Source organism: Trachinotus anak, unplaced genomic scaffold (assembly GCF_046630095.1).
Source record: "Trachinotus anak isolate AG129_WGS33_773 ecotype Australia unplaced genomic scaffold, CSIRO_AGI_Tana_v1 ptg000021l, whole genome shotgun sequence".
Lineage (NCBI taxonomy): Eukaryota > Metazoa > Chordata > Actinopteri > Carangiformes > Carangidae > Trachinotus > Trachinotus anak.
Window position 1 is genome coordinate 23,639,065 of NW_027273872.1, and position 24,088 is coordinate 23,663,152.

The 24,088-nt window shown below is 39.7% G+C and overlaps 2 protein-coding genes across 4 annotated transcripts; both read right to left on the reverse strand.

The window, feature by feature from the left end:
• Positions 1-12: 12 nt before the first annotated feature.
• snx25 (sorting nexin 25) lies at positions 13-17,804 on the reverse strand. Of its 2 annotated transcripts, none has more exons than XM_071457453.1 (22): positions 17,582-17,804; positions 16,586-17,325; positions 15,631-15,715; positions 11,773-11,989; positions 10,887-11,059; positions 9,156-9,342; positions 8,651-8,721; positions 7,403-7,593; positions 7,081-7,212; positions 6,629-6,778; positions 6,293-6,418; positions 5,957-6,121; positions 5,525-5,656; positions 4,648-4,788; positions 4,006-4,119; positions 3,302-3,379; positions 2,510-2,593; positions 2,277-2,394; positions 1,883-1,949; positions 1,322-1,503; positions 1,066-1,166; positions 13-960 (listed from the first exon to the last, which is right to left on the reverse strand). In XM_071457453.1, the coding sequence occupies exons 2-22, from the start codon at positions 16,934-16,936 to the stop codon at positions 895-897; spliced, it is 2,931 nt and encodes a 976-aa protein (XP_071313554.1). In that variant the 5' UTR covers positions 16,937-17,325; positions 17,582-17,804; the 3' UTR covers positions 13-894. The 2 variants fall into 2 exon arrangements, with proteins under 2 accessions (XP_071313554.1, XP_071313555.1); XM_071457454.1 differs by having other exon boundaries at positions 16,586-17,426.
• Positions 17,805-18,809: 1,005 nt separating this feature from the next.
• On the reverse strand, positions 18,810-23,216 carry LOC139606201 (fibrinogen-like protein 1). Of its 2 annotated transcripts, none has more exons than XM_071458238.1 (7): positions 22,976-23,216; positions 21,552-21,720; positions 21,253-21,394; positions 21,049-21,137; positions 20,669-20,757; positions 19,924-20,111; positions 18,810-19,831 (listed from the first exon to the last, which is right to left on the reverse strand). In XM_071458238.1, the coding sequence occupies exons 1-7, from the start codon at positions 23,039-23,041 to the stop codon at positions 19,633-19,635; spliced, it is 942 nt and encodes a 313-aa protein (XP_071314339.1). In that variant the 5' UTR covers positions 23,042-23,216; the 3' UTR covers positions 18,810-19,632. The 2 variants fall into 2 exon arrangements, with proteins under 2 accessions (XP_071314339.1, XP_071314340.1); XM_071458239.1 differs by lacking the exon at positions 22,976-23,216 and adding an exon at positions 22,311-22,522.
• Between the last annotated feature and the right edge of the window lie 872 nt (positions 23,217-24,088).

A 24,088-nucleotide genomic window follows, 5' to 3' on the forward strand; every position in this document is an offset into this window, starting at 1 on the left:
AAAGGCCACATCAACTTTTTGTTTGCAATTTATTGCTTATATAAACTCTCTCTAAACAATTTTTGGTAAAAATAAAATCTATCAATAATAATCATAAATAAAATCATCACAATGACTTTTACATGACATTATATTGCACAATTATAAGCCTTAACAAGAATCACAAAACACAAGTGTTGTTGCTCAGGTTGTGTGTAGGAGGAATGTTCAGAGGTCCATGGGCAATGACACACACTAGTTGCCTTTAGAGGGCGACAGAGAATCTCAACTTCAACTGTCTTTGCTGCTTTTAATCAAGGTCTGTAGATTATCAGCCCTAGAAACTGATGACCAAACAATCAAGTTTTTTACCTTCTCAAATTGTTATTCTGCCTTACAATTGATAGACCATCACAATTTACACAGGAACAAAAGATTAAATATGTTGTGGTACAGATCTGATGTTTCAGTGCTATTGAAATAAGAAGAAAACTGTAGACGTGGGTCACAAAATGTCCAAAATACAATTTGTTCTTGTGGGAATGTGATCATTCTGGTACAAATGTGATCGGCCTTGTTAGACTTAGTGTCTAAATTGGAAGAATTCAGACTCCATGTGGTTTCTCCCTTTTCAGACAAACTCAGATCTGTACCACAACAAAGTCAAACGTCCGCCCCCGTTCAGTGTGGTGTCAGCCCAGCTTTTCATCATTTCACAGCAAAGTTCTACCAACAGAATCAGCATGTGTCTCAGCTCTGACTAACACTGCTGCTTTCTGTCTGAGGTTTAACCAAAGGGTAATCTCCCTGTCTAGCTTGGCAGTGTTCGATTGGTCAGCTACAGAAAGGCCTAACAGATGAACCAGCAGAGCCTTAGTTTCATCCAAACAGTGTGTGTTGAGTGTATGTGTGTGTTCAGATGTTGTCCACCTCTGCGCTGAGTTCAGGACACAGTTCCTTGAGTAACATCTCCATCAACACCTAACAAAGACAGTGAGAAAATAATTTAAAGTTTCAGCTGCAGTTACATGTTGTGAAATCTGGTGTTTTTATGACAATGTTTGATCTATTATGTGCTGTTCTTACATAGAGAAGGTGTTTGTTGGCACTAGCCTCCTGCAGGGCATTGAAGATCTTGATGATTCCATAGCGGGCGTTCTGCTGGCCAACTAAATTTGCTAGTGCATCTGACAGAAAAGATCATATAAAATAAAGAGGTCAGAACACATTCCACATTTTTTTGAAATGGTAAATGGATTGGTAAATGATGCTGGTGATCATCATAAAACGTGCCCCTGAATTACACAACACAGTTTAAAGCCCTATTGACATGCATTCACACCTGGGATATTGTCAAGTAGTTTCTGTTGAGCCCGTTCCTTAGTTTCACTGCGTTCAGAGTCAGTTCGGACTTTGACATGTGGTGCCAACTTCCCGTTGGGCCAGAAGGTATCCCTGAACACACTGATGTAACACACCAACATCTGCTCACAGAAGATCCAGTTTACTGTGTCCCGGATCTGTCTAAAATAAAGCAGAGATGATGTAAGCCTCACAGCTGATCTCAGAAGAACATACAGTGAAGTGCAAGTGTTCACAGAGATGCAATCTCCAGCACAATAGAACCGGTTAACAAACCGGCCAACATGCTGGCTGGAGATAATAAATCGATAAATACCAGAAAGTTTGTTGACTTTATAAAACAGACCTGTCTGCAGTAACATTACTGCAACAACAAATCTGAGGTCAACTATTATAGTCACCAAATAAGCTAGCAGAGGATCAGTAATAATAACACTAAGTAGGTTACATTCAAATGGGTTCAAACGAATTACATGTTAGTTGTTATATGTAACACTATTTCTTTTGGCAGTTAATTAAAATGTAACTTGTTTCTACTTACTTGTTGATAGTTCGTCCAAATGTCACCTGGACTAGTGCAATTAGAGTCTTCCTCACCCACTTAAACACTGAGCAAGAAGGAAGGAAGGAAGGAAGGAAGGAAGGAAGGAAGGAAGGAAGGAAGGAAGGAAGGAAGAGAGACAGACAGAGAGACAGACAGACAGATTCACTCTGTCACACACTTAAAATTCATGATATGGTTCCAAAAACTCAGGACCTAGCTAACAGCACCTAAAACAACAACAGTGAAGGTGTAACCTCTTTGTTAACAACAGATACATTTTATTTCCTTCATATGGAGCTCTGTCTCTTTCCTGTTACACTTTTGCATCTATATATTGTAGATAAAAATGTAAAATGCAACTGTGATTAGATGACAACAGCATACTACTCACTTCCTCTGAGTTCAAAGATCTCTCCAATGAGCATGAAGCAAGGTTCAGCCAGTGCGTCTTTCCTCCCATCTGCCTCATCGCCATAGTCTGACAGATCACTGTCATCATCAGCCTCCTCCTACAGACAACAATTACACACAGCAAATAAAATCCAAATGAGGACGCAAGACAGTGAGAGTACTAAGACTGTCCACACTGTAGTGTTGCTTCAGCAGTCAACCATAAGTGTGTACCTCAGTGTGCGAGAAGAAGTCTCCAGGTAGCCTCTCCAGGAAGGAGGCCAGAGAGAACGAGGATTTCTTCTGGATTGACATCACCTATAAACAATGAACGAAATATCATCACTATGCTATGTATGTACAGTAATGAATCATACCAACGCTCAAATACAACCTGCAGGAAGGTCTAAAATATTCTATCATGACTGTAAATCTACAGAACACCAATATACCCACAAAATGAAACATTATCAGTGATTGTTATATGGGGTGACTCATTACCACTCAATCACAGGTTCATAATTCAGCTTTAAGTAACAATAAAAACTCATTTCAAAGAGGTCTATCTGTTGGTCCAGTGCAGGAGAATGGGTATTTCTCAAGAGAGTTTGCAAGGGAACAAATCAAACTGAATCAAGACAAATCAAATCTCAATGCGTCATCAGGTACTGAGTTTAAAGCAGCTCAACAGATAATGAATTAGAGACCATATATCACAACTTCCCTAATCTGCTGCTTTACATGTAGGTGTAGTCAACTCGAACCTAACCTCAGCTACTGAAACTGACCTGAATGAACAAACAAAGCTTATCAATCCAGTCAGCACTGAAATGAATATGAGGTAAAGCAAGCCTAAAACCCAAGCATAAAAATTATAAGTAATAAGAACATGACAACAAATCACATACAAGAGGTTAGAGGAGAAAGGAAGAAGTTTTTCAAAATTATTCATAGGTGTATGTTTGACATGGCGACAAAAATATATTCTTTGTCTTATTTGAAATGGAAGTATTAGAACTTGGTTACCTTGAGATGCTCTGGGGATGGGCTGAGGAACGCATAGAGAGCCTCTGACTGGCACAATCGCTCATCTGTCAGCAGACGCTACAAAGACACACAGAGAGAGCTGAGGTCATCATCACCAATGTTCAGCTGTTATTATGAACCAGAGGGAGGCAGTACAGAGTTCAGTGGTGTTCTTCAGTCTTGAACCCTCACGGTGCAGAAGCCATGGGGTATGTGGAGAGATTGTGGAGTGGCTCAATTAATTAAAGAAAAAATGAAATTACAGTTTGATATTAAAAGTCAAACTGAGGCAGTTTTTACACATGAATATGTTGGAATAAATTTTTTGAGAGAGCACGAGTTAGCAGCCAAACAGAGAAATCTATAAATATTGTGCTAAAAGTAACATAAATGGTTGAAATAGATAGCTAAAAGTAACATCCAGTTTAGAATCAGTTCAAATGAACAACCATTTGTGGTGTCAGTGAAGGGGTATTTGAACTCATCTGATAGAACAGTGGGGGAACATCAAATAAACAACGGTTGGGAGTCACTGTTCTGCGTATTGAAATTTGTGTTGCTTTATGTTCAAGTTATCAAGGGAGTACTTGTCAGACAGTGAAAAAAAGCACTAAAAAGCACCAAACTAAAAGCACCAATTCAGTAGTATATAGGTCAAATGTGATACGCTGCAGTTTTAGAGTATGTACGATTTGTATATTTACCTGAAGAAAGGCATTGAGCTGAGTTTTGCTCTTGTCTAGGAACTTCTGGTCAATTGATTTGAAGGGAAGTTTACTTAATGAGGGTAACTGGAGTTTCTTCAATGATGGAAAACACTGAGAAACAGAGACAGACAGACAGGTAAAAATGTCATTTTACAATAATGAGAGGCATACCACATTACTGCCAACTGTTAACAGTTTTTTAAGTTAATTATTTTGCATGAAGAATTATACAGAACATGCAGTATATTTACTAACTGAAACACTCCAGATCTCATTGCCATCAGATTTACTGTAAACCAATTTATGGTGATAAAGTGAAAGCATTTAATCACAGAGGGAAACGGGCACCAGCGTCTGCTTTGTATAGTGTGTAATCTGCAATAAATTTATCATCAAATCAATAGAGACTTTGAACTGTCTCCCTACTACAGAGCTGTAGAGGGAGCTTCTTCCTCCACGCTGCAGTGACACAGTTTGCCCTGATGTGGAGGAGGGGTGAGGCAATAAAAAACCAATGACAGTTGGTTAATTTTCAGCTAGTAATAATGCAGTACAAGGATAAAGTACAATTATACCAGATTACAAATGTTTCAAAAGGAAACATATGTTCATAAACGTGCAGGTTTGGTGTTGTGTTACCTCAGTGAGTTTGCGGTGCAGCATCTGGAATTCAGTGAGTTTCCTCTGGACACTCCAGCGACTGTTGGCTGTTTCCTCTCCTTCTACCAGGCTAACACACACACTGTAGCAGGCTACAGTCTCACCACCTTCCTCTGTAGCCTGAAATACACACAAACACACACACACACAGGACAGTTAAACACACAAGGGTCTAGGTGACTACACAATAACAGTATCATCCACCAGATTTACTGACAACAACCATGAGTACATATATATGCCTAGATCAGGTGTAACAACATTAAAGTTAGGTGGTATTAAATTTATATTTATTTGTTTGTCTGTTCCTTTTTTTAGTCAGCAACACACTGACATGAGTAATGTCTTGACACTTTCACATGATAGTCTATAGGCTGCAGCTGTGAGTTTGCACGTGCTGGGATACTTAATTCAGCACTCATTCACTCATGCTGCAACCATGAAATCATCTTTAGTTAGCAAGTCACATGATAGTGGGTAAAATTAATTACCTCGGCAGCAACCAACCCGTATGTGGGACACTTATTTTACTATCTCAGATGCATGACTCTGTCTGATTTGCTTGCACAAGCTGATTTGATCCATATACATGAATACATTTTCTTCATATAGTTGGTCCATGTGGACTGCTGGTACACAATTCATCACTGTACACTTCTGCATCTTAAGTTTTTTAATGTATTCTATGCTCTGTCTGATAGCAGCCTGATCCTCCTGGAAGCATGTTGATGCCAAGTGGAGTAGAAGGGTCCTCAGAGCCCTCCTGTGCTTTAATTTGTCATGGCTGGCTAGTTTCTTCAGCATTAGTATCGCTAGCCATCTACTCTTTTCATATAATGAATGAGGTTTTAGTTACCTCAGCAGTAGTAATAGCAGCCCTCCAGTGCCCCAGATTTTCACACCACCAGTCTGTCCTGGTGATATGTTGCTGGAGTTCACTGTGTTCTCTCTCCATGGCTCCAATCTCTTCCTTTAGTTTGCTCACTATCTGCAAACCCACAGAAGAGACACATTTAACCAGCATGCAAATCATAGTTAAATAAAGAAATTATATTAAGATGAATGTAAGGTGGTATACAAATGTACAAGAGCAGGTATACAGGTGTGCTGTAATTGTTTTTTATTAGACTTTGTCACATTTCAACTCAACCACTGAGTTAACATCTAGACACTGCAGACAAGTTGAAAGCGTCATGCTAGAAGCGTTTGGATGCGCACAATCATTTATTTCGATATTGACTTTGTGTGTTTGAAGCTATCAGCTGTGAAATTTTGGAGTGAATTCTACCTTTTTGTCTGGTTTTGGTGCATTCTGGATAGAGCCCAGCGCCTGTCGCTTGTACTCCAGTTTGTCGTAGAGTTGGCGGAGTTTAGTGGCAGCATAGCTGGCCTGCTCATTGATTCCTTTACTGCCCTCATCACACACTTCCTCTCCTCCATCTAGACCCTGGCACTACACACAGAGGGACATAAATAAATATTCATGAATACGATAAAGACAACTGATTGCAGACATATACAATTCTACAAAATTAATTCAACAAATATGAGAAAATCTGAGGATTCAAACAGATGAACATTCAAAAGTGCATGCGTGTGTGCTTTCTGTGTATATGCCTCTGACCCCTTCATCCTTTTCTTCTGCGCTGCACTGTGATTGGCTGTGCTGCTCATCTCGTCTGATCAGCCTGTCATAGAGGTCAGAAACCAGGAAGGAGGGATAATAACGTTCTCTCATCGTCTCAGCAACCTAGAGGATGAATGAGAGTAAGAGAAATGCTTTATTTCCATTGTAGAACATCTGGACACTGTGAAATTAAATATACAATTGTATCCAATCACCTGGCTAATCCAAAAATGGGCAAAGAGGTTGGGCGAGTTCTTTGATATTTACAAAGAAGACATTCTGTAGACACTATTGTTAGAGATAGTTACAGTTAGTAAGAAAAGCAGCAGTTACCTGTTCCTGTAGCCTAACAAAGACTTGTGTTCCCCTGTTTCCCACCAGACTCTGCTGGATCTCTTTGAGAAGAAACTTTTCCACTGGAATGTCTCTGCTCTCCACAAAGAACTTCTGGTAGATTTCCCCAACGATTTGGGGCACCTCATTCTGTCAAACACATATTAATAAACAAATAACCACTTACTCATGTACTTCTTCCACTGCATTAATGTGCTGCAATATTCTACTTATGTCACAGCACAGAAATACCCACTCAGCATTTCACTGGCAATAATACAAGTGTGAATGACAACTGCTGACACAGTGTGTGTTCAAGGAAAACTAGCGCCAATATTTTACATGAATGTGTAAAAACAATAGCCAGACTCATTACTATATTACTTTTCCTCTAAAACTGTATACTTGTACCAGAGTTGGACTAAACCCTCATGAGTATGTGGACAGGTCACCTTGTTGGCAGTTTTCAGTGTTTCCACCAATTCCCAGAAGCTAATCAGAGCTCGTTTATCAACTCTCTCCATGTAAACTCTGAAATGCTCCCTGTAACCTGGATTACACAAGATGTCATCAAACTGCAGAATCTAGATGTGGGGGGGAGAGAAAAAGACAAAATATAAAGTTAATGGCACCTACTTTAATCCAAAGCACAAACCCTCAACCAAAGTCATGTTCATACTTTGCTCCATTATTAAGAATACATTACTTACTAAAATACATCAGCCCTTTAAAACTTTCAATATTGGATGACAGTCCACACAGTTAGAGTCTTACCTTCTGACTTTGAGGCTCATCACTTTCATCACCTCCCCCTTCTTCATTGTTTTCATAGTTGGGTCCACCAAGCAGGCGGATGCGTTTCTCACACTGTTTCTTAGCAACTGTCAGCTGATTAATATATCGTTTCATATCTCTGGCCCTCAGCAGGTCTGCCTTCATGGCTGCTGATTCTTTACCTTTTCGCTCTAAGAGGGAGGGAAACGGTGGTTAACAGGCAATTTGAGCCAGCTTTGGTCACACAATAATACACAGTAACAATCATATGGTGTGGAGCCACTGAACCAACAAGATAAAGCTGCAAGACACTGCTAACCTTGTGTTACACTGGCCAGTGAAGGCCAGTCTCACTATATGTAGTTGTAATCCCCCCCCCAAAAAAATTACTGGTTGGGGTTTTAATGTAAAAATGAGTATATTCACTGAATATTAAACACTTTCTACTTTTCTACAGATCTTCATGTTTCCTGAAGGTACAAACATTCATGGTGCCTGGATGATAAATTCTATTGACCTTGTCAATCCTCTTGAGTATTATTTAATGCCACCATTAAAGGTTTTTACTTATCCTGTGAAATATCTCAACATCTGCTTGATGGATTGAGACAAAATCTTGAACAGACACTCATGTCCTCCTCAAGATCGATTCTAAAAACTTTGGTGATCGCCTGACTTTTCCTCAAGTACCAACATTTCCTTTATACCAAAATACCTGCAAAACTACCATTCCCATCAGCCTCAGCTATACTTTGAGTTTAGTGCTAATAAGTAATTGTTATCATGCTAAAACATTAATATAAAATTATGAACCTGTTACACATTAGATGCTAAATATCTTCAAGATAACAGTGTCATTATGACATTACTGGCATTTAGTTTAAGCCTCAGTGAAGCCTGACAGAAACTTCTAGCAGCTCTGACCCGTGACTCTCATCATCATTTTTCATCATCAGTTCTTGGGTCTTTGTCATAAGGGTGAACTCAACTACAGGTTACATAGCAAGTGACTGACACAGATCAAATACCACGTCAGGTCTCCACAGGGGTCGTTGCACCAAGTGTGGCAGTCATTGTTCTGATGCGTCATTACATGGTGTGTTAACAGCACATTAGCTTGCTGTTTCGCTGAAATTGTTTTGGCTGACACCACCACACTTAATTTCACACATTTTCCAAGGTCTTTAGTGATCATATCTTAGTAAATGCAGTCTTTAGGTCATACAGTGAAATGCAGTGTTTCTGTACCTTTCTGCTTCTTGAGCTGAGGCAGGCTGCTGATGGTAGTGGCATGAATAATCTCCACCACTATCTGATACCTACAACACAGAGAAGTAGAGGAGAAAAAATACATCAGGTATTGTGATCAACTGATAAAATCACAATGGGCTGTCTTGGATTAATTAACTGACGCTGTCACATTTCACAATGGTAAAATATAACATACATGTAATAAGAAAATTGAGTTGTCAGAATTAAAAAAAAATATCAGCAAATGAGCCAATATAGCAGTATCATGTCCACCTCCCATTTAGATCTCATGTTGAGGTGCAGAGACACTGTCTGTTCCCATAGTAACCACACAGCAGTAAAAAGCAGACTAGAGGTTAGCTCTGTCTGGTTAACATGTTTGTCTGTATATTTACAATATGATTCATTTGAGGAAATGTATGTGTGCACAGGCCAGTCTCAGTTTAAGAAGTTCAGTGCAGGTGTGTACAGTATGTGGGTGTGTCTGCTGCTGGTGTCATGCCTGAGTTGCTTGAGGAAATTGACATCAGTAGAAGTTGATATCAGTTTGATGAAGTCCTCATAGGAGGCAGCGTAGGTGTAGGCTTTCTTCTGCTGCTCAGCCTGCTGCTCCCTCTGCTCCAGCTGAGACAACAACATCCTGTTTATGGAGTCCGGATCACTGAGGACTTCTACCAAAGGCTTCAACACTGGAGCACACAGACACAGACACAGACACAAAGATTGAAGATATGAAAGGAATTCTGCATATGTAGATAGATGTACTGTAGAAATCTAAATGTGTTACTCAAGTCACTGACTACTCCTCTGAAATGTGGTTAAGTTCCAAAGTGAAAAAACACACATACAAATACAGTGTACACATATATTAAGTGTAGCATAATAGGGTCTGAGTTACACACAAACAGCAGTATATCAGACAGTATACAGTATACAAGTATACCAGTATGTACAGACAGACAGGTGCAGTCACTTTGCCTTTCAGCCCACACCACTACCTTTCAATGCAAACTGAAACAGCTAAAGTACAGAGAAAAAGGTCTGTGTTCCACTGAACACAAATCCCTGTTTGAGTCGAACTTATTTCTCATCATCCATGGTTTGTCATTTTTAGCAGTTCACAAAATGACAAAAGCCTTTTATAATATAATCTGTAAATGTACAATTTCTCCGGGCTACTGAAGACATGCTAATGCAAAATATGCAATATTGTTGACATTGACAAGTTTGAATCCAATAAGGTGAAGAACTTACTTTAATAAGTAGATCATAGTAATTCCTAGATACTAGCTTAATCTGTATGAGTGGACTGTTAATGAAAGAAACCAAATAGAACATATGTTCTTGCTGTTTGAAATGAGACAATGTAACTTTTAAAGGAAGAAATAACATATTTTTCTCTTACAAACAAAATTATTATTAAGCAATAAAACACACAAATGCTCATTTCAATACACTTTTACTGCTTTTAACATCTTTAGTTGGTCTGGTATAACCAGTGGCTTATGGTGGTTCGTGTTAGCTCATGTTAGCAAATAATACTGTAATATATTTAGAAAATGTATTGCTGTGTAACTGACATTCTTCTGTCAGTTGACGTAACTGCTATTACATTTTAGCATTTACTATTATTCTGTTTCTCTAACTTATTTATTCACAAAAGCCTTTCCAGAAGGTAGGCACACACAATACCCAGGCCTTATAACTGGAACATCTAAATGAAATACAGCCATTATTAACCTTATTAATTACACCTGCTGTCATATCAAAATCTCAGCAATGAAACAGTCTATTCAGTTTTGATTGATTTCAAATAAAGTATTAATATCAAGTTCAGTTATTTTGTTCAATTTCCAACTTATGGCAATATGGCAGTGGCAAAAGGTCTGTGTGGTATCAACCATTCCTTACAGCAGCAAGGGCTGGGGAGAGGAGGAAGTAAATCACATTATCATGTCTGTGCTGTGGATTTGTTCTTAAAACTTCGTATTAAATGACTTGGAGCAGAGCCAAAGTAAAGCTGACACTCAAGCAATAATCCCCAAGACAGAACAGCAGTGGCTAATGACTGGTGCCTTGTAAGTAAAGTACTGAGTATTGTATCTCATGTCCTGATGACTTTATTGAGACAATAACAATGTCTAACTTGAGAGTTTGTGTTCATCATCTGACCCAGATACAGACACAGTCCAGTTTCATATACACTACCTGTATACACACACAGTCAAAGTACCTTTAGTAGTGATGACTTCTGTGAGGCAGCAGCGTAGTGTATGTGACTTGGCATCCTTTTGTGGCAGCAGACATAACAGCAGTATTCTGGCTACACAGCGGAGGAAGGCCAGCTCTGATTCTGGACTAACCAAGCAGGGATGGAGAGGAAAGGGCCGAGCACACTCCTCTGGTCTGAAAACACACACACACACACACACGCACCAAGAGACCAAGATTAAAACTGAGATATAAGCACAGAACAATTTTAAAATGTTATTCTGGCAGAGCTAGATGCCAGATCACTTTAGGAGTTGCAACATCCTTCACATACCTAACAGTGATAATGTTATTCATACTTCAGCTGTGTCGCATCTCACTGTTCTTGCTTCTACAACTGAACAAGACACAGTGCCACAATAGTTTGTTCCTAAACTATTGAAGACGAGGGAGGCCAGACATCTCTGTAGTGAGATCAAATCATAGGCCTCGCCTGAGCTGCCAAGATAATGAAACCAGATGATGTGTGAATCATCGCTCTGTCTGGCTGCTTTTTCTGTGTGTGTGTGTGTGTGTGTGTGTGTGTGTGTGTGTGTGTGTGTGTGTGTGTGTGTGTGTGTGTCTAAGTGTACCTGGCAGATGCTGCCTGGATGCCTGGAGATGAAGGAAGTGAGTTTAGAGGACTCTAATGTTATTTCCGCTGTATTTAACTGCTATAAATTCACCCCATCTGCGTACATACAATTACAGTGCTGCTTATGGACACCGATAGTTAAAACTTATGAGCACCAACACTATGAAGACATAATTTTTTCCAACATTCTTGATATAATTTCTGGTTGATGAATACCTTTGGACAACAAAGGTAATGTATTAATTATTTACAATTATTGCGTGCGTGTGTTTACCTTGCAGATGCAGCCTTGAGATCCGTGAAGTGTGTGTGTAAGATTCGGATGCTGTCATAACACACCACGTTGACCAGGTCAATGTCAGCAAGCCTTGATCTCAACTGCCCGATCATCTGCCACCAGTCCTCTGACAGCATAGAGTACAACTGGCCCTCATCACGACTCAGAGGGATGTACCAGGACAGGATGTAGTCTCTGTAGGCATAGTCAAACACTGGGGAGAGACACAGACAAAGGAATAAACATTTTTCTTTGAAAAGATGCATACTAGCGGCATGTCTATACGGAAAGTGTTTCAGCCCTGTTTTTTAGTTGTCCATCTCACACACGTCTGACAGAACAGACGCTCTAACGGCTCATGTTAACACGTGCTACACACTCATGAACACAGCCCACAGTGTATTTTTACGCTACAAATCTGTTTTCCTGTGTTTTATGTGTGTAACTATAACTAACTTTGATTGTGTGTTGGGCTCTGAGCACTTCGTGGGTAACCTACAACTCAACACCGCGCCTGATTCCCTTGCGTGTAGAAAGACACAGAGCACTGAGGCTGCTGCTGCTGCAGTTCTACTTAGTGGCTGCTCAGGCTAAACCTTCTGTGTAGACACAGTGTAAAGAAACACACAACTGCAGCAGAGAGTAAAATAATTATGTTTCATAAAGCTGACTAGTTCTTTACATTACAATTTGAATCCTTTGTAGACAGAGAAAATATATGTTTAACATGTATTAAAAAATCAATCAGTACTGTTTTATTGTCCATTTGTAAAATTGAAAAAAAGAATATCCCACACACTGCTCCTGCTCAGAACACAATTTACTGATCAGTGAAGTGACAGAAGTGACACTTTCTGACGCACCTACATCTAAGACTAAAAAAAAAAGACCATAATTCTCTGCACCCATGAGTATTGCTGATCAGCGCCAGTCCTCTGTTACAAAATGGAGTTTGAGATTTCAAGCTTCTTTTAACAAGAGCTCTGTTTTAATGTGAATGTTTGAATCTCCCAGGACCCTTGAACTACCCACCGCGGTTTCATTTCCCCAAAACGCTGGTGTAACATGTGAAAAGTGGAGGAAGCTTCATCCATCCATCTATTTTCTAAACTCACTTCTTTTGCAAAGGGCTGCCTCACGCCCTGGAGCTTAACTCAGCATTCACTGGGCGAGAGGCGGGGTAAGCCCTGGACAGGTCATCAGCCTATCACAGGACTGACACATATAGACACTCAGCCAGATACAAAGACAAACAACCAATGTCACAGTCAGGCCTACAGGCAATTTGGAGTCCAATTCATCTGAGCTGAATTTCATCAGACTGTGGGAGGAAATTAGAGCACCTGGACAAAACCCACAGAAGTACATGCACAGCTCATGCAGAACACATGCAAACTCCACACAGGAAAGCCACAGCTGGATGGTGGATTCATACCTAAGACTCTCCTGCTGTGAGGCAACACTGCTAAGTTTCTGTTTACACAGAATTGAATACACAGTGTAGAATAGTGGTTTCATACCTGAGGCTTGGCATCATTTCAAGAGGACACAAGATTATTACCAGTGTCAGTAAAAAAAAAGACTTATGAAAGTTAACAGTCTGCAAAGGTAACAGTCACTATTTGAATGAACTCCTTTCGTGATAAGTGATCATTAGTACATGACTTCATGTTAAAGGGTTTCAAGTAAAAAAAATGTTGGTAAACACTGCTGCATGTGAACCTTTGAATGTCAGGGATTAAACTTTTCCTGCTTGTTCAAACACTGTGGTGCTCTGTCAATTTATGCACGAGTGCAGGTTGTAACTTTAAATCTGTGAGCAAAATCCCAAAAGAGAATTATTTTCAAAGAACACTGGGGGTTGTGGACAAAGACAAGACATTGCAAATGGAGCTCCACAGAGTTGAGCCACACCTAACTGAGAGCATCTTCAGCATTTACACTAAAGTAAGAGGCAAAGCTGCAGCCTGGATGTTACTATAAAAGACACTGCAACTAGACTGAAGAAGTGAAGAAGCGTTCTAAACAGCACTACTTATACATTTGAAAGGAAATTCCATATATACTAATTCAGATTAGTATACATTTATTGTAGTGGAAGGACAGAGTGCAGTGGTTCTCATCTTTGAATCGTCACTAAAGTTAGAAGAGGCAAATCTGATTTTTTCTATTTAGATCTGTTCACAGAAGAAACGTTTCTCAGCATTTCAACTGTTTGCAATTCCATGAATCATAACATCTGTACAAAGCTAGCCGAGGAGCCAACAGTGGTATTGAATGTCACATATTTGTGGATCACTATCCAAATAATTTTTGGTAGATCAGTGGAAACCAGTGCGTTTTTTTTTAGAAACCAATTCTAAGAATCTTAATTTGGAAGTCACTGGCACAGGAGGAAAAAAATGTAAAGTAAAGAAAGTAAAGAAAAATACTTTTTAACAAATGATAGTAAGCATTTTCTCATGTGCTACTCTCAACAATGAAGATAAGATAACAATGATAAGGCCCATGAGACGCCAATTCCATGAAGTTGAGTCCTTGACCTTAAATCCCAGAAATGAGAATTTACACAAAGCTGATACAGAGACACTAATCATCAGAATAATTGACACAGCAGGGCTCGACTGTGATCCTAATAATGTCATCATAAACTCATATCACACTGCAAGCAACGGACCTTTTCAAAACACACACAGAAGCATGTGTAAATACACACCCTCAGAGTAAATCCTGAAGCCATCTGTTACTTGGCAGCCAGACATTTTGTCCCACTAACTGTGTTTGTGCGTGTTTGTGTGTGTGTGTATCTATGTGTGTGCATGTCCATGTGTGTTATGACCGTTGTAATCCACGATGGGTAGGAGGGATTGGTGACAGGTCATGGTGACTAACAGGGACAGAGCTCCATCAGTCAGCAGTTTTCTCAAAAACAGAAGTTGAACATTTTTCCAACGGTGTCAGAAACATTAACGGTTTCATGAAGCTACAAACCAAACAGCTCAGGCACTCACTGACAGCGAAATGGATATTGATTTTTTTGAGGACTGTAAAACCCCATTTTGAATTTTTAAAGTGAAGAAAAAGTATTATTCTCTAAACCGAGTACTCCAATAAATTGAGATTGTGGATGTCTAACTGTCATCACTTTTGCATCACAACTGTCAAACATAGAGTTGCATAACTGTAATTTACACATTAATTAACTTGTGACCTGATGAAAGTCATGACTGAATATAGGTGCAACAAGCAGGGCTGAAAGCAAAGGTCATGCTGCTGCCAGCTTGAAACAAAAATACCTTGTAAAATTATGATATTATTTCCAGGCAAAGCCACTGAGGGAATTTTTAAGGGCATTACATAATGTAGACATTTTATATTTACACTTCAGATGCTCACATTAAATGGCAGAAATGAACAGTGACAAAGAACAGATAGCATAAAAAAGCTGAATTCACCCTTATAACCACTAATGTGTGTAAAAGTGAAAGTGTATGTTTTTGTAGTTTATACGTTTGAAAATTACCTTCTTGCACAATAGTGTGAGCAGTAAATGTAAAGCTTTAAAAAAAAAACTGTCACATTTGAATCTCAAGTGATCTCTGCATCTGACTGACATTTGATCCAATTTAAGGACACTGACTTACGGATGCATTTTGTTCTTCATGCAAGAAACAAAACAAAAAAAGAAAGCTCCTTGGTAAAGCTGCTAATCATCTCTGGAAAATTATATATTTTCTATTGTTTTATTGTTTCAGTGTGAACACTGAAACAGCTAATGTTCATACAATGACCAAAATGTATGATTCCACATGTATTTGTATCAATGTGGACATAAAGGGGTCAAAAATCCATTACCTTCCTTAAGAGCTTTGTCCACATTGTGTGACACCACCACCCTCCTGGTCTGGCTTGACTCCAGAACTGGCACCAAAAAGCGACCCTGAAAACGCAACAAGAGCATCAGATCACATCACTTCACTTCAAGCACAAATAGGAACAACAGCATATTGAAAAAAAAAGAAGAAATAGTGGGCAACAACAGGAAGGGAAGGAAGAGAAGAGCTGTGTGTCTAATAAGTCTAAAATCATAACAAGGCAGCCCAAACTTGTCACAGCTCATACAACATGTTGGCTAGACGAATACTTGAGACCATATTCCTTCACTGTCAACATCAATAAGTCATCAGGACACAGCAGCAGCCACTGAGAGGCAGTCCCTGGGCTCCGGCTGCCTGTGAAGGTAAACCACCAGACAGCTGCAAGGACACAATCACTTTCCTTGAAGAATAAATCTCCATAAATGTGTGTGCACGTTTGTGTGTGTGTTAAAGTGTGTCTAAATCCAGCAGCATGATGGTGCCTCATCTATTATAAAACAACACAGCGAGAATCCAGGGGCAGGGAGAGAGGATGAGTAAGGAGAGAAAGATCAGAAGAGGAGGGAAATAATTGAGGGTGAAAGGATGAGGCAGCTGAGAGATGCAGAGGAGGACAGTTAGGGAAGCAGAAATGAAAAATATATAACAAACTTGAATGTGTATGTTCAACGCTGTTTGAGATCTGGGTCAACATTAATGTTGCATGTGCTCCAGTTTGTTGAAGTTAAGTTTAGATGTGCACGATGTACCATTAGATAATATTTCTGCACATCAGTGAATTCCTGCAGTTCTGGAGAATGCTTCCTGATGACTAATATGATTAATAATGTAATGCTGATGTGATAGCATGGGGAGTTGGTAGAGTGTGTGTGCGTCACCCAAGGTGTACTGTGTGAGTAATGAGTTTGAACTAAGAGATACCAGTGTCTTACCATGAGCTTGTTGAAGAACTCCAGCCTTGCAGCTGACTGCCTTGTGTTTCTGTCAAAGCAGCTGACCTTGAGAGGACTCTTCCTGACTAACAGAACAAAGCTCCCAGCCAGGAAACACAGTAGGGCGAATGATACATAGATGAACAGCTTCAAGAAGAAAGAGGTGAGGGTCAGGCCTCCCCAGGCCAGCTGAAACACTACTGCTGCCACCACGCCCAGGCAGAAAGCCGGGACGAACCGGAAAGAGGAGTCGACAGAGGAGGTGGAGGTGGCAGACATGAGCCCCTCTTCTCCTCCGGTGCTGCTACTCCCTCCAGCCAGTGGTGTAGTGGTAGTTGAGGGGGTGGGCATACTGCGACCCCACCATCCATATATGTGTTACTGCTGGTTAGGCTGAAAAGTTGCTCCGCCAGTCTATATGGCAAGTCACAGCGGTAGGTATACTGCGTACACTCGTGTATACCCTCGACTACAACACTGTCTCCAAGAAGAGGCATCCCCGCTTTGACATCTCCTCACCGACCGACACCGTTATGTTTTCCACGCTCCTAGCATCGGCCCACCCGGCGGACACTGGCACTGAGCCCCGTCGGCTTAGTCATCCACAACACGGTACTCCAGACGAGAGAACAGGGCAGCAGGTTTGTCTTCAAATAGTCGACAGGGGCTGACGGTCGACCAGAGAGCAGACAGAGAGAGACCCGGGGTGATGGGATGGATGGAGCAACAACCACCGTCACCTTGGAGACAAATAGGTGGAAGGGTAGCTTAGTGACTGTTGCTAACGAGCTGGGCTAGCAGGAAGCTAAACTGGGAAGCCTAGTTGCTCTTAAGCTACATGCTTTAAAACGAAAAAAAGAACACAAGATAATAGTGAGAGTCAGTAAATAATATCGAACTGCAGTATGCTTGGGGTCGGAGTTAAACTTACTGCAATAACGACAGTTAGCTAACTAGCTTAACCAATTCAACAGGAGCTAATGTTAGCTTACATACCTATCGTTAAAAAATGTGTACGGTGAGAACACTACATTGTCGCTCCCCCTCCGGGTAAAAGAATGTATCAGAGTCTTTGCGATGGCGATTTAAAAGTGTCACAAACGCAGTGACAGAAATACGTCCGGTGCAAAATCCCCGACAGGTATAAACAAGAAACTGTTATTTTCCTCAAGCTCCAGCTGACTGCCAATCTCTCTGAACGTGAAACAGCGTCAGCCAATCAGTGCTGGTGTTAACCACGGACGGTGCGCCTGTTTTAGTAACCGCCACAGCCCGAGTGGACCGGGGCGTCTGTTTGAACGTTGCTGTCGGAGAGACACCGCATAACAGGACAGTACTGGATTGTAATCAAGCACACAATCAGCTAAAAGGTCGTGCCCAATTTCTCTGAGGGTATATTTTTCCTTCAGGCAGCGGCTTCAGTTACTGTCTGACATTATCTGTTTTGAGCTAATTAAAAAAAAGGCGTCATAAAGTGTAAATACAAATAGATGTATTTACCGTAATAATAAATAATATTTCAGCCATGTCCACCACAGGTAATTTTACACACATTACTCCGGACATCTACTGATTATTATTTCTTTTTCTCCTGATGTCAATTTTTGGGATAAAAAGAATAATGTTGAATAAATAAATGATTTAAGTAGAAAACCTGTTGCATATTTTGAATGGCTGAGACAAAAATGATAGACCACTGCAGAATTCATAAAGGAAACTCTATGCAGCTCGGAGAGAATAATAAATGTGTTTTAATCTATGGAGTCGCAATCAAACAAATGAATGGCCACAGACTACTTATAATCAATGGATATAGCAATGTGACTGATAAATTATATATTTTTGTCATTTGAACCACTAACATACATGAATGACCTGGATGTGGCATGAAATATTTGTGACAAACAATATCATCAATTCAAAATGTGGGTGTTGGTGATTTTTACACTCCACTGTTTTCTTGTAAACACATTATGGATGATACAGTAGTTCTGCTCAACATTTAGCAGATTTAAAGCCCTTTAAATTTTCAAAATAATTTTACCATTATGTCCACATTCTCTATATGAGACTTCAGAATAATTATCTCTAATACATTACCTGTGAGTGACATTTACAGTTCTCGATTTCCGACAGTGGTTTGGCACCTGGAGTTGTTCAAGATTTTTGCTATGAATACTGACGTGTACAATAACATCAATATGAAATAATTCAATGGTCAAAAGAAAGTGTTTCCTTGGTTTATTTCTTGAACCATGTTAATAAAGCAATTGGCAGAGAGACAGAGCTAAATGAAAGTTCACAAGCTGATTTGTAAATAATAACATGTAAGAGTGAGATGAAGTACAGAGTGTAGTAAAACCCTATCCTTGATATTTGTTTTTTTGTTGTTGTTTTATTTCAAGCCACTTGTAGTAACTAAAGAAACCGTTCTTTGTTTTCAAGAATGTATTAGCAATCCTTTATTTCAATTATTTGTGATATATTTACAATTCATGTTCATCTTAATAACAAAAAGGCAAATGAGCTCAGCTCACTCCATGCTATTGTAGCCTTAAGAATATGATGGCATGTTGCTTTTATCATATGTTAGTTTCTAAAAAAAAAAAAAAGCTTTTGTGACACAATAATGACTCTTTTCACCGTCTTCAGTCTAATGTTTCTGTCTGTATCTGTGACACACACCATGATGATTCCCTTTTCTTAACCAAAAGATACAGCTGTGGGCATGTGCTACTTCCCAACATTCATGTCTCTAAAACAGGCAGAAAGTCCTGACATTACAAATACATTGCTATGCAAGCTACCTTAAGTTTCACTTTACTGTTAAAGTGTCCAGTTTCATTTACCACTTCAGATGTTTGGGTGATGGAATCGTTGAGACATCTTGGCTGTATTTACTTTGCTTGGTTACTGCTAGTCCACGTGGGATTTAAGAGGATCATATTTAGATTTAAACTGTTTTAAACTGTTTTAAATGTAAAATGTGATTTTACTACTTGCCAAGCTGTTTCTGCCCCAAAACAAAGATTTGATATCTGTCTGATCTAGGAAGGTGGACCATGATTAACAGCATTGGGGTCGTCGGCTGGGTCAATTTTGAAGTCAGTGGGTCGCAGCTTCATGATGCTGGTCTTCAGGGAATACCACCACCCTCTCCAAGTGTACCAAACTATACCATCATCTGTCGCTGCACTGTAGTGACCACTGGGGTAGTACATGCCATTAAGATGGGCTGAGTGACACCTCAAGAAAAAGAGAAGGGGAAATAATATTATAGTTATTTTTTTTACAGAAATGGATGGCTGTGTGCAACTTGTCTTATGTTTGCATCGTACTTGTTGAACCACCACCCGCCTTTGTCTTCCTGGGCGCAGTTTTCCTGGTAGTTATCATTATCCCGGTCGTAGGTGCTGAATTTCATGCCTTGGTGACTGGCCCACTCTGACACACCAACCTGATGACTTCCAGACAGAGCATCTCCAGCTGTTCCTACATAGGCTCCAAAAGTAAGTTGGTATTGATCCTGCAGAGAGAGATATGAGAAGAGCTGGTCACAGTGCAGAACCTGAAAATCAAAGGAATGGGTCAACATTTTGGAAAATTCACTGTCTTGCAGAGTTTATGATGAGAACATTAGTACTCTTCTCATGTCTGTACACAAAATATGAAGAAGTACATTCAGCCCACAAATCCCTGTGAAACCACAACTTGTTTTCACACATAACAAAAGGTAGAACCTGTTTATTACTGAGCTTTATGGGTATTGATAAATATATTTTTTATATCTTTGGACAGATCCAGCTGTTTCTCCCAACTACTATGCTACAATAAGCTAATCAGCAACTGGTTTTAGCTTCATATTTAGTGTAGAGACATGAAAGTGGTATCAATCCTGTACATTAGGAGGAAGACGAAAAAATGTAAATGTAAACACATGAAAGCAAGATAATTAGATCCACAAAGTAGTTATTATACATGATTTACTTTCCCCAATCAAATATTTATTGTTTATTATTATTTTTGCCCTCAGTAAAATATCTGTGTTTTTTCTGCATTTTAATTGTCAGTCAGCATCAACACCTTTTCATCAGCCACGATAAAGTTCTTGTACTCAGCGTAGCGCTGGTTACCATTGAAGTCCTCCAGGTTAATCCTCAGAGAGTAATTCCCTGAAACAGACAGATTTAAACAATATAAGTCTTCTGAATTTGAGAAAAAAATAAAACTATATCAACACAACAAAAAAAGACATTTAACATTAGTTTTCTTTACATCAGTTATATATTTCTTTTGTTTATTTGTTTGTTTGTTTTTGGTAGTTGGTAAAAAAAAAAGTTGTAAACAACACTCCACAGCATGGTAGAAAAACATCTGTGGGTTCACCTTTCAAATTACACATAATGATTGATCCATTATCAATAAGGGGAAATTGACTAATAGCTTTTAGAAGTGGTGTTGACCTTGTGCAGTGATGCGATGCAGGTTGTCATTTCCAAGCCAAAATTCTGCATTCATGTCTCCAAAACCATCCTTATACTCCGCCCATGACCTAATAGATAGATAGATAGATAGATAGATAGATAGATAGATAGATAGATAGATAGATAGACAGATTACTTCTCCCATGATTTCACTATTTGACACTAATAGTTATCAGACCTCACCTGTTGAATCTCTCTGTTCCATTGATCCGTCTCTGTATGACAGTCCAACCACCTCCTTCACTCATATCACAGTAGACATTGATGTTTTTAATTCTGTAGAAACCACTGGATTTGATGCCAGAAGTGTAGAGCTGGGAGCAGTCTGACACCCACACACACCCACACACACACACAAATACGCACTCTGTATTTAGTACATCATCTGGTTCCTGTTTCTACACATGACACCTGGAATGCAGTGTTTTGAGTTTAGTTTAGAAATGTTGTTTCCCACTTCTCAGGCCAGGGGCCTGTCTGACCTGTGTACTCGGTGTCCAGGGTCTGGTCGACTTTTGCTTGGATCTTGTTGCCAGGTTGGTTCAGCAATTGTAATCTGCGTAGGAGGCGTTCTTGTTTCTGAAGCTGGCCCTTCAGAAGCTTCTCCCGTTCCCGCAGACGAGCCACCCCCTCACTGCAACTGTCTGATGCCTACACACATACACACACACACACACACACACACACACACACACACTTTAGACGTAGACGATTTGTACTGCCATATAAGTGAGGAGCTTCATTCATATTCATGACCCCATGACCTCTCTTTAGTTTCGTCTTTTCTTAGTGCTTTCTTTCACTGTTATTTGGTCTGTAAAATACTGGTTTCCAAGGAAATGTAGAAAATGTGGATATACAGCAGGCACACTATTGTGTGTTATTAGTGTGCAGCCATAGACTGTATATAAAAAGTGTGCAGCACATTATCAAATTGATACACTACTGAATGTTTCATAGATTATTACTTTTAAACTCGCTGCAGCAAGGCGAAGTTTCATCTTCTTAACTTAAAACGAGCAAACCCTGGCACTAATCTGAGCTAAAACAAAGATCTAACCTGAAATCTAACTTTACAAGAACATTTTGACATTTTGGGAAATATGCTGATATGCTCTCCTGCAGAGAGTTAGATGAAAAGACTGATACCACACCCCAGTATTGGTCCAATAAATTTAGCTATCTTAGCTTAGCATAAAGAGCTAGCCCGGCTCTGTCCAAAGGTAACAAAATCCACCTACCATCATCTCTGAAGCTCACTAATTACCATAATATAGCTCGTTTGTTTACTCCATATTAAAGAAAAAGGGTAAAAATCCTTTGCACCAAACCATTTCTTGACTGGGGTCTCTGCTCTCTGCTGGTTGTCTGGCAACATGACAGTCACAACACAAACAAACAAGATACAGTATATCACATTAATTAGTGAGGTACAGAGGTGCTAGAAGGTGACGTCTGTCGTCTAGCCAAGCTAGCTGTTTCCCCCTTTTTCCAGTCTATAGCTAAGCTAAGCTAGCCAGCAGCTGGCTGCAGTTCAATAGTGAATATTCAGATATGAGAGCGGTAGCCTTCTGAAAAAGAGACTAAATTTGGACATTTGTTAGTGTGTGAACATTTCTTGTGACATTTGCTGGAAATAGTCCTGTCTGACGAAATGACCACATGAAATATATTTAGCACCAACAAGACCAACCTCAGTTCATCACTTCTACATATGTAGCCACAATGACGACCACACATTAAGGTAGAGAATGATAATGCGTTCCTACATGTGAAAAAATACACAGAAGCACACTTGCACTGGCATAAACTCACAAACAAGGAGATTTTTGGCTTAGAATTGATATATTTCCAAATTAAATGCAAAACAGCAAAGCTGATAACTGGTCATTTTCGGAGTACTTACACAGAGAGCCTGAGAGCAAGCTGTGATGACTATCAGCCCTGTGAGCAGCTGCAGTGAGCCTCTCATCCTCTTCTTGTTTAGACAGCACAAAACTAAAGGACCAGAAGTCAAGGAAGGAGACGTCTACCTCTCAGAGTTTACTTTAATCTGTTTGATTTTTGCCCAACAGCATGTTCAATTCTCCCCACACCTGGGGGAAAACAAAGCTGTGGCCAAGGGGAACCAGAAACTGATGAAATACCTGATTCTCTACAGTCATAAAATATGATAGAAAATATGCAGGGAGGGTCTAGAACAGATCCAGACTTGCCAAAATTGGCTGCACTTTTCAGAAAACCACTTTTCTGGTCCGGTGTAACAGAACAGAATAGAAAAGAATAGAAGTATTACTTTGTCATGTTAACAGGAGATCACGTGAAAAACACTATCACCATATTCCTCTACAAACATATGCATTTGGTCAGAGAAGACGATGCTTTAAATGTTGCCCAACATCCCCACATCTCTCTCTTTTTGCCTATGTTCACTCGTCTGTCTTATCTTCTCTTCTTCTCATCACTCTCTTCTGTTCTCCTCCTGCCAGCTCTGTGATTTTTCCTGTTGCTGCATGCCCACTTATCCAGGTGGTGTTCTGCAAGTGTCATTAAGAGACTAATGCTAATTTATTTGATGAGCTGTATTGTGCCATTTCAAATAAATGCTGTAAGCTTAATGCCGACTTAAGGTCAGCTCTGAATGGCACAGGAAGAGGCAGAGCAAAAGGAGAAATTTTATCTCGAAGAATCACAGAGGAACTCGAGTGAATAATGTGGATGTTGCTGATTGTTCAAAATGGAGAAGACTCAAATATTTCTAACCAGGAAAGGAAGACAGGTTTTAGTAGCAATGTGGAAACTGGCGAAACTACAGGTTTTATATGATATGAAAGCAAAATTAATATTTCCCCAAATATTTTACTTTTAACAAAATATGATTTTTTTTCTTTTCTTGACTTTAATGTAGATGTGTTTTAATGTGATTTAATATAGATGTGTCATTTCAAACATGCCAGGATATGGCCCAAATTAGTTGCAATCAATAACGACAAGAATCAGACAACGAATCCTTGTTAAA